The sequence below is a fragment of the Pleurodeles waltl genome, chromosome 7 (assembly GCF_031143425.1).
Source record: "Pleurodeles waltl isolate 20211129_DDA chromosome 7, aPleWal1.hap1.20221129, whole genome shotgun sequence".
Classification (NCBI taxonomy): Eukaryota; Metazoa; Chordata; class Amphibia; order Caudata; family Salamandridae; genus Pleurodeles; species Pleurodeles waltl.
The window spans coordinates 1,494,880,423-1,494,894,973 of record NC_090446.1 but is presented as its reverse complement, the minus strand read 5'-3'; the positions used below and the strand labels follow the sequence as shown (position 1 = coordinate 1,494,894,973).

At 45.6% G+C, this 14,551-nt stretch overlaps 1 protein-coding gene across 1 annotated transcript in view; it reads left to right on the top strand.

The window, feature by feature from the left end:
- Positions 1-11,375, top strand: part of LOC138247091 (hyaluronan synthase 1-like) — a 191,970-nt gene extending 180,595 nt beyond the window's left edge. Inside the window, exons 6-8 of the mRNA XM_069201836.1 lie at positions 1,573-1,798; positions 2,604-2,736; positions 10,613-11,375. Coding sequence (XP_069057937.1) covers positions 1,573-1,798; positions 2,604-2,736; positions 10,613-11,375 — 1,122 coding nt within the window. The remainder of the gene's footprint in view (positions 1-1,572; positions 1,799-2,603; positions 2,737-10,612) is intronic.
- The last annotated feature ends 3,176 nt before the right edge of the window (positions 11,376-14,551 follow it).

The following is a 14,551-nucleotide window of genomic DNA, read 5'->3' as shown; positions in this document are numbered from 1 at the left end:
CGGCGGAGTGGAAAGGGTGCGACGGGTGCAGTTGCACCCGTCGCGATTTTCATTGTCTGCTATGCAGACACTGAAAATCTTGGTGGGGCCCTGTTAGGGGGCCCCACGACACCCGTTACCGCCAGCCAGGTTCTGGCGGTCAAAACCGCCAGAACCAGGCTGGCGGTAAGGGGGTCGGAATCCCCATGGCGGCGCTGCCTGCAGCGCCGCCATGGAGGATTCCTCAGGCCAAGGGAAAACCGGCGGGAAACCACCGGTTTCCCTTTTCTGACCGCGGCTTTACCGCCGCGGTCAGAATTGGCCTGGATGCACCGCCGTCCATGACCGCCAGGGTCGGAATGACCCCCTATGTGTGACGAATTGACTGATAAAGAGAAAGAAGAAGAATTATTTCTTGCCTTTTACAGGGGACACTGAGAGCTACAAAAAAAGCCATAATCATCAGTGAGGCATTTTGGGGTGTGATCTCGACATTGTGGAAGCCCTTGCAGAAGACATCTGACTTTTCACCGCTCTCATAGCTTTTAGAAAAGTCTTGAAAAAGCATTAGTTCAAAACGCACTGGTTGACATGATCACACTAGGGGCCAGATGTAGCAAACTTCCAAATTGCGACTTGCAATTTGCGAGTCCCAGTGACTCGCAAATAGCAACTCGCAATTTGGAATGCAGAAAGGTGTCTCAGACACCTTCTGCGAGTCGCTATGGGGTCGCAAAGACCCACCTCATTAATATTAATGAGGTGGGTCGCAATTTGCGACCCCATAGCGAGTCAGGGCACTCACGGGGATGGTGGCCTGCTGGGAACAGCAGACCACCATGTCCGTGACTGCTTTTAAATAAAGCAGTTTTTTTTTTCAAAGTGCAACCCGTTTTCCTTAAAGGAAAACGAGCTGCACTTTGAAAAATAAACTGAAACCTTTTGTTTCGGTATTTTTCAGGGCAGGTAGTGGTCCATTGGACCACTGCCTGCTCTGAAAAATTATTTTTTGTGCCAGACACAAAGGGGAAGGGGTCCCATGGGGACCCCTTTCCGTTTGCGCCTGGGTTACCATCCACTTCAAGTGGATGGTAACTGCGCTTTAATTTGCAACCGCAATCGCGGTCGCAAATGAAAATGCATACCATTGCGACTCACAAATAGGAAGGGAACACCCCTTCCTATTTGCGACACAGAAATGCATTTTGCGAGTCGGTTCCGACTCGCAAAATGCATTTCAACATAGCAAAGTGGCTTTAGCGACTCACAAACGGCGTTTTTTCGCCGTTTGCGAGTCGCTAAACCTTTGCTACATCTGGCCCTAGATCCCTTTTCACTTCCACCATCCCTTCCCTCTCTGTCAAATTCCCTTTCTTCCTCTTACCTATATCAGGATAGTCAGCCGGTTGTTATTTATTTACCCTTTTTCTCTTTTGTGTATGATTGCTCGCTTTGGAGCACTTTCACACCTCAAATGTAGGCTTCAGTTTATAAATAAATGCATGTTTATGCATTACATAAGGTCTCCACCATATTTCCAAGGGCACTACATAGAAGACAGCTGACTTGTGGTATGCTCTGCTCATTCCACAGGTCTGTGATTCTGACACCAAGCTTGATCGTTTTGCAACCAGGGAGCTTGTGAAGGTTCTGGAGTCCAACAAGCGGTATGGAGCTGTGGCAGGCGATGTGAGGATCCTGAACCTCTCTGACTCAGCCCTCAGTTTCATGAGCAGCCTGAGATACTGGATGGCCTTCAACGTGGAGCGTGCATGCCAGTCCTACTTCAACTGTGTCTCCTGCATCAGTGGCCCAATTGGTGAGCTGGTGGGTCCCCTGGGCATGGTCGGTGATGGGCGTGTAAGTCACTTCCAAGATATGAGGTGAAGGGGTGGACCTGAAAAATTGTATGCAGAAAGAAGTTGGCCTAAGTGACTCCATCATTCATGTTATGGCTCCTTTAGGACAAAAGCACTGATGTGCTGCACAATTATGTAATTTAGTTCATTTTTGCCCTCTTGGTTGCCATGTTGATTATTTATATGTGGTGCTAGTGGACAGATAAGGGTGTGGGCCATTGTCTAAGAGATGTACTTAACAATGAACCTGAGTTAAGTAAAAGCACCAGGAAATCAACTGATCAGTACTGTTGCCCTCTCAATAGGACTTCCCAATATCTATTAGGAAGTATGAGACAGTCATTTTAACCAAAGTGCCTGGACAGAGAGAAAGAGAGCTCACAGTAATGGGGTCAGAAGATATACCTAGTAAAGATGGTAAGGAGCTTATGTAGCAAAGAGAGAGCCATCCAATATGGAAATGGAAGGGAGGCAGTAGCCAGAGAGTGAGAGAGATGAAAGAGAAAAAGAAAGGTTCAGAGCAATTTGAGGGTGTAATCTCCTCCAAGAAATAAGTGCCAGGAACTCAATTCAGTGAGGGCATGATATCCACTCAGTCAGATAAGAGAACCTAATAGTAAGTCAGGAGACACATATTGTAATAGACTCAGAGAGTGAAGGTAGTCACCTCAATGTGGCTACCACAGAGAAGCTCAGAGGGTTGAGCGATGAGACCCTCCTTTCTGCCCTCATATTAACAATTCTCCTTTCCATCCTCCATCACAGGTTTGTACCGCAACAACCTTCTTCAGCTCTTCTTAGAGTCCTGGTACCACCAGGTGTTCCTTGGCACCCGCTGCACCTTTGGAGATGACAGGCACCTGACCAACCGGATGCTGAGCTTGGGCTATGGCACTAAGTACGGCACTGCAGGCAGGGCACTTCATATTTACACTCATGTGAGAGAGAGAGATTGGCCAGGCTGACTGTGGATGAGCCAGAATGTTGCCTGGTAAAAAGGAAGTTCAGATTGGGAGGTTGGAGTGATAGGATGCAACTAGTGGGGTGGACGCTCTACGCAGCACATGGTTCATTCCTGGAGAGGGTCCTGGCTTTGAAAAGAAGCACAGTGTGGCACAAGTGCCATAAAGTATAGTGTCAGGCATGATCCCCAGGGATTAATTTATTCCCTTCATCATGCCATTAGATGAAATGATCCCGGAACCATTTTTGGCTCAGCTCAGAGGACACAGATATGAGAACAATCCTCTATTGGTCATCGTGAGTGCCACAGACTCCGTTGGTGGGCCTGACAGCAGGCCAGGCACCAGACTGGATGTGCTCAAGACAGTTCTCACAGGAAGCCCATTAAATGAATGTAGAGGGCAGAGAGTTTTGCTCCACCATGGCCCACAGACTTGCACTCTCTGACTAAAGGTAGACCTCCACACTACCCTGGTTTGTGGGCCTGGGTGAGAGTAAAAACCCAGGAGATGTGTGGCTTGAACCCACAATCTATAACGTTCCAGGGCAGGAGTGTTGGAACACGATTGGTGAGTCTGTGGTCCTTTGCGGGGAATTGTGATTCAAAGCTCAGCAGTCCCTGACTTGTTTAAACACCGGGTGAAGGTGCTTTGATCAGCTGAGTTATGTGGGGTGAGCACAATATATGGGAAACACTGTTCAGTATAGACCCAATCGTGTTACCTGAATCCTGGTGGCCACTGCATGCTGCTCTTCTGGAGGTCTCTTCCTAGTAGAGACATTAAGCTACACCCTAGCCCATCACCCTCATTCCACAAGGGGGCCTGGAGGCACCATGGACTTCACTGGGCAAGAGTCAGTCTCGACAAGTGGTCATGATATGTGACAAGCTGCCCTCATTTCCTCACTATCATTTAAAGCTACAAGCCTGCCTAGAAGCCTCACATTGTCCTCTAATGGCAGCCTGCACCCATCACTCTTCCATGTATCATTACTATCACATGCCTAGTGATAGAAATCCTGCCAGTGTCTCTTACTAAGGGCCAGATGTACAATGTGATTTTGCGGTCCCAAAAGGAGAAAATCGCTGTTTGCGATCGCAAAAAGGCCTTGTAAAATGTACCATCCCTATTGTGAGAGTCGGTATGCAGTTATCGATTAGCAAAATAGGGATTGCGACTTGCAATTAGGAATGGGCATCCCAAGGGCAGCCCTTCCTAATTGCGACTCGCAGGGGGATATATGATTGTTTTGTGACTGTGAATGAGGTTGCAAAACAATCACAGTTAACACCAATTTCAAATTGGTGTTAACCGATTCGCAAACAGGAGAGGTCCCCAGGGGACCCCTTCCCCTTTGTGAATGGTAGCAAAAATGTTTTTTCTGAGCTGGCAGTGGTCTCACGGACAACTGCCTACTCTCAAAGAATGAAAAGAAAACTTTTTATTTTCATTTTTGAAATGCATCCCATTTTCCTTTTAGGAAAACGGGCTGCATTTAAAAAATGTAGAAAGCAGTCACAGACATGGTGGTCTGCTGACCCCAGCTGGTCACCATCCCTGTGAGTGCGACTATTCCCAAATGGGTTGCAAATTGTGACCTACCTCATAAATATTAACGAAGCAGGTCCCTTGCGACCCATTTGGGAATCGCAAACAGTGTGGGTAACACTGTTGTAGATTTTGGTTTGCGATTCGCAAACAGATGACAAATTGCAAGTTGCAAAACAAAAGGTCCTACATCTGGCCCTAAGTCCCTTTAAATCGAAATACTACCACCAGTAGCTGCAATGAACCATTTGCAAGGATAGTGCTGAATTATGAGGCTGACTCCCTCAAAAAGGTTGTCACTATTTGCAAATTTAGAATTGGGAATATTTTACATTCAACATTTGTCAGAAATATATGTCCATTTCACAGCTACTATATGGTCTTCAGAACTCTCATGATAACCCTTCTTCTTTCAAAGTACAGTCTGACTCATCTGCGTGGCTGAGTGCTACTTTATGAAGCTTGATGCTCCTGAGCTTTACCCCTGTCCCCAGCTTGTCTCTTCCAGCTACCTGATGAAGCCTTGCAAAGCAGCAAAGACATCACTCTAGGTTCAAGGTCAGACAATATGGCGTCTGTGGACGTTCTATCAAAGCAATAAGTAGTAAGATGCTGCCAACTAAGCACCACAGAAAAGTGAGAACATGGGTCAGAGGACACTTTATAGTAGTTTTGACCACTCATATTCCAAGCCCCATATCCCACCTTTGAGAATCATAGGGCCTGATTTAGGTATTGGCGGATGGGTTACTCTGTCACAACGGTGACGGATATCCCGTCCACCAAAACCTAAATCCCATTATTTCCTATGGAATTTAGATTTCGGTGGACGGGATATCCGTCTTCGTTGTGATGGAGTAACCCATTTGCCAGTACCTAAATCAGGACCTAAGTTCTTTAAAAATGCACAGTTTGAAGAGTTCATATTGCTAGCCCCATGCAAACCATTGAATTCCAATTCATTTTAACTTGATCTACCCAAATGATCACTTATATCCATTTTCTCAGATGTGCTTCATATGCACTTAGTCTCCCTACACTTCTATGCCCATGATCTCCTGGCTGAATGTAAGAAAATGCCTCTCTTTGCATGATCATCTCCAAAGTTTTGGAATGATGCTGCTGGTTTTTTGAGACTGTGAGCATGCTGAGACCTGCTAACCAGACCTCAGTGCCAGTGTTCTGAGCCTTCAAAGTGTATGTCTGATTGGCCCATACCCAATTACTATAACTTTATTTACTTCTAAGTCCCTGGTATATGGTATCAGTGGTTCCCAGGGCGTTTAAGGTAAAGTGTTCCACCAAGGCTGCAGCACCTATTGTGCCATCCTGAATGCAACAACGTAAAAACATGTCTCCCAACCTGTCACCGCAGAGTGACAGGGAAGTTAAACTACTAACTCGACTTTGCCATTTAAACTAATGGCAAAGCCCAAACCTCCCTCTGTGACAAATTGAAGTCACCTCTACAACAGGCTTATTGAGTCCTAAGGCAAGGTGCAATATATTAAAGACTAGGACATGTATTTTTATATGCCCTAGCAATAAAAGCTATAATTTGATGTTTTTACTGCAGAAATGTTAATGACAACTCGGCTGTGCTAACTTCTGAATGGGACTACTAAAGTTCATACTTAGAGGTATCAAAATGATTGTTGCACTGGAGAACGCATCTAGCCCAATTTCTAGTTTTTCTTGGTCCGATGATTCTTTTTAGAAGTTCCAAGGGGTAAGGAGAAACACAACAATACATTCCGTCAACATACAGTGCAACCAGTCGCTGATGTTGGCCTCAAGACAACCTTGTCCTCTCCTGGGCAGGGGCAGCTCCTCCATGAGGGTGGAGGAGCGTAGCCCCCTCCCAGCAGCGTTAGCTGCAAAACCTTTATAAGGAAACAATAATAAACACTGTTTATTATTGTTTCCTTGTAAAGGGGTGGGGCCACCGGGTGATGAATATGAGCGGGAGTGCTTAGCACTCCCCCTCAGAGCACATGTGTGTTTGGCCAGCCGTCTCGGGACAACCAAACACACCTGCGCACAGGGCTCTCTCACCGCCCAGCAACACATTTGCTGGGCTGGAGTGAGCCTGTACAGGCTCCCAGTCTGCTTGGGAGTGCCCTGGCTGGGCGCTCCCAGCCAATCCTAATGCTGCTCTGAGCAGCGTCAGGATTGACCACAGGGCAGGCTGGGAGCCTGCGCCTGCCTGCAGCCAGCAGAGGAGTGGGGCGTGGCTTTCAGGTAAAATTTTTTTTTTTTTTACATTTTATTAATATTTCCCCCCGATCCCCTGTTCCCCCGTGTGCGCCCCCCCGCCCCCTTTAATACTGCAAGCTGCGATTGCTCCTGGGGAGAAATATGAACGACTTCCAAGAGTACCAACAATAGAGGGCTGCTGTTGGAAGAGGTGTCACCTCTCCCTGACAGGAAGCCACACTGGGTGTGACCCCCAAAGGGTGAGGGCAAAGGGTAAACACACATGAAAGGGACTGCTTTGTTGAGGTAGATGAACGGATGTTTGGGACAGATATGGGTGACCAGTTGCCAAACCGATTTTCCCATGGGCTGTTAGCCCTCAGGTAGCCACACCTCTAGAGTGAGCTAACAAGCTCACACACTGAGAGAGAGGTCCTGCCATTTTGGGTGGGGGTAGAATAGTGCACTCTGGGATAGCTAAATGCAACACATTGCAGAAAGTCGTCACCAGGCGAGGAAGGTTCTAGTAGCCCATTGACTTGTAACACTGCCTCCCCTGGGGGCACATTTTGTTAAAACAATATGGCATCTCTGGCACCCAGGTCTCATATCACATATGGACTGGAGAGAAGACTGAAAAAGGACTGCCTCACTGTTCCCTGGACCTAGCCAGGAGAGACAGCACTGAAGATTGAACTGCACCTGCAGATCTTTCAACTAGCAAAGAGAGGACTGTACCTGTGGTGCATGGTATGTGGAAAAGTCACTCCTGAGTCCCAGACACAAGAGATGAACTCCAAGACTCAGTTGGCTGACTTTCTGTTACAGCACCTGGGCCACAAATGCTGAGGAAACCCATTTTGGTCAGTCAGTAGCCATAATTGCCTGATCGCCAATGACTGCTAACATGCAGCCCGGACAACCAATTCCTGCACTGAGTCTGCCAGACTGGGGAGAACCATTGATGTGCAGTCTGTTTGCCCCAGATGGGTAATAGCTTTCACAAAGGAGAACCACTGGTTTCTCTGTGACCAGAGACCAGTTGTCCAGCGTCATCTGGACATCTGCTGGACCTAAGAGGACTTTGACAGACATCGACTCCTGTGGCCAAAGTCACACCACCTGGGCCATGGACCAGTTCCAGGAAGACCTCCATCAACCCGCATAGCATTCTCAACATCCACAGCATCTTCAGCATCCTGTATCCCTTTCATCAGGACTACTCCATGGGAGTCTATGGCGGTTCACCCATAGGGCTAGTAACTGGACTTGAGACTGCTTTTGTGCCAAGATACTCTCTTACTGCTCCTCATTAGTCCACCAGACCTTCCCCCTGTGAGATTTTGTCCCTCAACATGGAACAGAGCTGTCAAACACAACTCTTAAAAAGTTTTACAAAGTTTCCATAATTTGTGGTCACCAATGCTTGTTTGCGTTTTTGAGTGAAAAGTTGAGATCTACATTTTACTTAAAAATCTATATCTCTGGAACCCTCTGGTGGATATTGTTTGTTCTGCCATCTAAATATTAATTAAAATATCTATTTTTATAAGTTGGTGTCAAATTTATTTCATTTTGTGTGACTTTCTTATTCTGTTGTTTTGATGCGTCTTAGGCCCATATTTATACTTTTTGTGCACCGCATTTGAGTAAAACAATTACGCAAATGCTGCGCTAAAAACGTATAAATATGGGCCTTAATGCTTTACACTTGTTTCTTTGTTTAAGCCTGACTGCTCAAAGCCACAGCTACCCAGGGTTGAGCTAAAGTTGAACGAAAAGACCTGACTGAACCCAAGTCGGTAAGATGAGTGTATTCCACGGTGAGGTCGCATAGGCACACCAGATAATACACTGCATTTCCCCACAGGGAAAAATTGCGCTTTTGAAAGTTGCAGCAAGTCTACTTTCGAATTTACAGCCTCCTACCACTCCACATCAGCTGAGTATTGATGTTCCTTCTCCTCCAGAGCTAAAGACAATAGGGAGGATGTAATCTGTAGAATTATACAGAAAAATCTCATCCCGCTTTCATCTCCACATAATGTTCTTATATAGTTTCGCCTACGGGCTTCCCTTCACACTGCATGTTTTTGGTCCTTGTCCACATGACACACATAGATGTCAATGCGGCTGTGAATCAACCATGCTAGAATTTACTGCAGAGACTCAGTAGAGTTAATGCATGGTACTGGCTCAGTGATATACTTCTGTTCTAACTCACTGTCCTTCTGTGAATCGCAAGTGCACCTGAGTTGACATTTAACAATATAGAAAATGATAATGGACACACCTTTGGTCCTATTTGTCCATCACTGGCTCTGAGCCTCAAGAGGGAAATAAGAAGTTGTTTGAGGTCAAGCGAGTGAGACCTGACTTGACTTCCTTGCTTGTCAAGCTATTGTAAGCAAGTGTCCACCTCTACAAGGTCAACAGTACCACCATATCACCAAAGCCTACATCACCACCACCATGGTGACGATGCAGAAGCATTCAAAGTGCTATAATGTGGTATGCACACTGCACAGTAACAAGTTTCCAAACAGAGCTTTTTCGAAGGTTTCTAGGGTTGGCATCATGGGTATAGTCAGATGATGTTGGAATACACCCATTTGTTTGGAAACATTTACTTCCCATTTAGGAGACCTATGAATGTAAATGGCAAGTTTTGAGCACCCCTAGCCCCTATATAACATACACTCAAGGCAACCATCTTGTCTCTGTTTGTACCAGCATTACACGAGGATCATTAATGTGTTCAAAATTTTACTGATGAATGTTTGCTTCTTGAAAAAACTTTCTGATGCATCCGACCTTGAGAAAATCGTGTTTTACATTACCAAGTCTGATTTGTCAGATTATAGTCAACTTTTTGAATGGGAACTAATTTCAAGTTTCTATGTGTGTCTTTTGGTCTATTATATGGATGTGGTTCCCATACCCACCTCTGATCTTCTCCAACCCAGCTATCCAGTAGACTTCCCACAGCCACATAAGTTTATTTTTGTTACTTTCATGTCTCATTAGGATATACTTTCCATCACCCTCCTCATCCATTTTATTCTTTCTTGTTGCACAGTTTATTTTACCAACTACTGTTTCTCCTCCTATAACCCCATTACCGTTCCTCATCACGATGCTTGCTTTTCATGGGGATTCTTTGCTTATTTCCATCTTTGACTCCACTTCTTTTCCACACAGGTAAAAACAAAATAAAGATAACCACATCCCATATTTTAAAACGTATCCCATCGAATCTTAAATTCATTATTTTAAAACGAGATATTTATTCAACATTTTATTTATTAAATGCAATCCTTTTGTGTTTTTTAATAACTTCCAATCCTGTGATTTGATAAGGCCTCTGCTCTATATTTCCATAAATTTGCCATTTGATGAATCATTCCTTGACCACGCATTAATTATGTCATTTATCTTACAACTAATTTAGCCATTTGTTTCACCAAAGTGATATTTGTCAAATTATTGTTAAAATAACAAAGGGGTTCATTCCACCGCCATGCGGCCGCACTCACGCGGCCCCCATTCTGACATTCCCGCTGGGCCGGCGGGCGCAAACCAAGTTTGCGCCCACAGGCCCAGCGGGAATGAGGCCGCAACACAGGAGCCGGCTCCGAATGGAGCCGGCGGTGTTGCGGCCCTGCGACGGGTGCAGTTGCACCCATTGCGCTTTAGCAGACAGTGAAAAGCTGGCCGGGGCCCCCAGGGGCCCCAGGACACCCCTTACCGCCAGCCTCTTCCTGGCAGTGAAAACCGCCAGAAACAGGCTGGCGGTAAGGGGGTCATAATCCCCAGGGCAGCGCTGCCCTGGCGGATTATCACCGCCGGGGCAGAAATTGCGGAAAAACGCCGGCCCCGGCGGTGCGACCGCAGCTCTACCGCCGCGGTCGGAATGGGGATGAAAACACCGCCAGCCTGTTGCCGGTGCTTTCAGTCATTATAGGTCAGAATGACCCCCAAAGTGTTCTAGGGACAACGGGGTATGGTGGGAACTGTTAAAGAGAAAAAAAATGAGCATTAAATTGGATTCTTCTTCTCTTCTAGGTACACCGCCAAATCCATATGCTACTCAGAGACCCCGACCCAGTACTTGCGGTGGATGAACCAGCAGACACGCTGGACCAAGTCTTTCTTCAGGGAATGGTTGTATAATGCCCTCTGGTGGAGCAAACACCACCCATGGATGACCTACGAGGCCATTGTGTCGGGGGTATTTCCTTTCCTCGTGACCGTGACCGTGGTGAAGATCTTCTACACCGGGGGCTTGTGGCACATCCTTTGGGTTCTCCTGTGCATTCAGCTCATGGGCTTGGTCAAAGCCCTCTATGCTTCCTTCCTCCGTGGCAACATTATCATGGTTTTCATGTCCCTTTACTCCTTCCTCTACATGACCAGTCTTCTCCCAATCAAGTTTTTTGCTATCCTTACCATAAACAAGACCAACTGGGGGACCTCTGGGAGGAAGAAGATGGTTGGAAACTACATTGCCTTGCTCCCCTTGTCCATGTGGTGGGTTACCCTTTTAATTGGTCTAATCTACAGCTTTGTGAAGGACATTGGCCGAGGCTGGGATGATCCTCAGCAGAAGGAGGAGAAGGTGTATCTACTCTTCGGCTCATTGGCCTACATTCTGTACTGGCTCTTCATGGTCCTGTTGTACCATGTCTGGATCAGGAGGTGTTGTCGTAAACGGTCAGAGACCTATTACCTCTCCCACGACATGTCCGATAAGCCTCAGGGAATTTTGATAAAGGCACAGACAAGAAACGTTTGTGGCCTTGGGAACCTGGACTTGACAAATGTGTAACCCTGTTTGTAGGTCAAAATGTTTACTAGTTCTAGACACTGCACCCTGGGTATTCACGTTGCTTGCACCACAAGAACCCAAAGAGTATTCCTCTCTTGTAGGACATGAGAAATGCAAGTGCATGTATTATGATCAAGTAACACCACCTGATTTCAGAGTATAGAAACATTCTGAAAGTCAACATAAGCTCAAGAATGCGAACGTGTAGCCCTTCAGTGATCTAAAGACATGAGGAATGACTCTACCTGAAAACAGGGCAGTTCTTCCAACACAATCTCCTTGCTACCTGAGCATCTCTTTCTCCTAGAGCAACTCATTGTCATGCAGTTCACACACCTGGGGACCAAACAAGTGCCATATCCGAGAAGGTGTGATAACTCCACTTGCAGTAGCACCAGGCAGCATTTCAGAGATTGACAAGTAGATGGTTGGCACTTTTCATACAGGAGTGTGCCTTCTGCCTCTGTTTTGGGGAGGGGCTTAGGGAATGCAGATAAAGTCCTCTTCTGGTTATGCTTACACTGGTCAATGAGACAAATAGGTTGCTGTAGAGCGTTCAGAATCACTTGTTTCGAAATTTAGCAATGGTATATTTCAGAATTTGACCTGTATTTCTCCCTTAGGTCTGTCCTGCAAGTTAATCCAGAATATCCAAGGATTCTAGTCTCATCCTACTGTGAATTGTATATGGAAAGCTGTAAACTATCAATGGACGATTGATCCCATAGCTTGCTGTACTTCGTCAAAATGCCTTGTGTGTATAGGATAGCGCTAGCCTGTCTATAGAGACAGCACTGAATTGTAAAGAGCTACATTTTAAAGAAAGCATACAGAATTCTACTTTGTTCTATAGAGGAAGTGTAAACATAACAGTAAATGACTAAAGTGTATATTTATTTTGTGCTTTAACCCAGTAAAGAATCCAACGTGATACACTCAATCATAGAGATAACCTAGAGAACCATCCCAAACTCTGCTCGCCATGCGCACTTCCTCTTCTTCCCCTTTCACAGTTGCCTCTTTTCAGCTAGATTCTGGTTTTGCTTTTCCTCTGCTTGTAAGGCTCTATGTCAGACTGTACTTTGCCAATGTAGAATTGGTCTGATTAGGTAAAACTGGAGTTGACTTTTGACATAGAGCATAAGATCACATTAAGTTCCTGTAGTAAGAGACAAACTGGGGTTTGATATAGAGGGTCATGAAAATCCATCTTTTCCCCTGTTCCCTAGAAAGCATTTGGAACAAAGTAGGCAGGCTAGAGCATGTTTAAGAGGGACAATTTAATACAAAAATCGTAATGGTTTTCCGTGGAAGAGTTTCCCAAAGGCAACCCACGTGGTCTCACCCCTTCCTTTCTCTTAAGATCCTTACTTCCTCTCCAGGCTGTAGGAGGTGCAGGTATGGGGACCCACCCAATTAAGAGGGATCCCAGGCTTTGCTCACTCACCGTGGCTTCGCCCTTCTCTTCAGGCTTCTCATCATAAAGCCTGTCTTCCAAAAAGGAGCAATCTAATGGACACATTGTAAATCCTTCACTTTTATTTGCCTGATCTCTGTGAATGAATGTACTTTACAGCGATCAAGCGATCAGCCTATATAGATATCACTAATAAAAGAACATAAACTTATGCCTATTACCTATTAGGTGCATGGTGGTCTAATTTGTAACTTATACAAATCCTAGGATCAATCCTAGGGATCGTCAGTAAGAACATTATAAAGGATTCCATCGCAAATACTGGATTTCACAGGTGCTGGATATATCTGAACTCGCTGTGGATTTAATCCCTATACATACAGAAATCCTGCGGCGCTCTCTGCAGGCAGCTCAGACCAAGCTCTCTTTTTGGCCCATTACAGATGCCTTGGACCATGAGGGTCCTCTTCTGCCAGTGTAGAAGGCAGAAGGTCGGTGGAATGTAGAACCAGAAGTGATCTGTGAATATTGCCTGTGGATAATCATAGTCAATCTTATGTACCAGCAAGGCACTTCAGAATAAGCACAGCTTGTATCATGAAAAACAAGGAGCTACTGGAACACACATGGCTCATGAGCTACATCTGGGACTTGGGAAATACCCCTGGAGCACTGGGCACAGCGTTTTTCTGCTCCTAACGAGTGACTGCCATACAAGGAAACAGGGCATAGGAGAGCAGCCAATCATAGAGGAGAATACAGAAAATGCTTCCAAGGCATATGCTATTGGCTATAAAACCATTGTCTTGAATGGTGGAATCCTGGGTGCACTACTGACAAATTACACTTGATAGCTAAGGCCTTGCAACTCCTTGCAGTTGCTTTCAGTTTTTCCTCCACATACTGTATTTTTTGCATCAAAGTTACATTCTGTAATTCATAGTGTGATGGTTTTTTACCATGGTTCTGTTGTACGGTATGAACAAATATATGTTGTTTAAATTAATATTTCAGTGTTTGCTGTTCTGACCCCAGAACCCACCCCTTGAGAAATAAATACATATTGACTTTGTCCTTATCATCTAGATGAGAACGTGAACGTACTTCTAAAGCTGTCATGCTGCTGTAACCGTGGACAGACGTATGTATGGATATGGTATTTCTGTATCACGAATCTAACCACAAGGCAGCAGCGCACTGTAAAAGGTCAAATACAAACAAGTCAGCTAATGACAGGAAAGGAAGCTGGCTGTGGACGGATAGTAGGTGCCACTGAATATTATTACGACTTGAAGCACAGCTGCAAGTTTCCCAGGTCCATGCATGATGTGCTGCTCCAGTCCAGGTTTTTCCTTTCAATCTCGGGACTTGTAATAAACAAAACTGCTAGACCCAAAATTCAAAGAAAAAACCTAGACTGGACCAGTGCATCACACATTGACCTGGGAAACTTGGCAGGGCTGATGAAGTCTGTCACTGGGAGGTTCCTCACAGGTGTTTCTTGTGGGGAAAATGTCAATTGCGCCAACAACTGTAGCATTGGCAGGGACAGCTTAAGGATTTTGGGGGCCATGGGCAAAAACATTTTGGGGGGGCCCTTTTTGGGACAGCTTTGAATTTATGATTCAATTTCAGTTCTTTCTCGCCCTCTTTGTACAGGACACTGACAGTGCACAGGCACACTCCTCCAAATTCTAAGGCCCATATTTATACTTTTTTACGCAAATCAGCGCTTGGGCACCAGCCACACACAACGCAC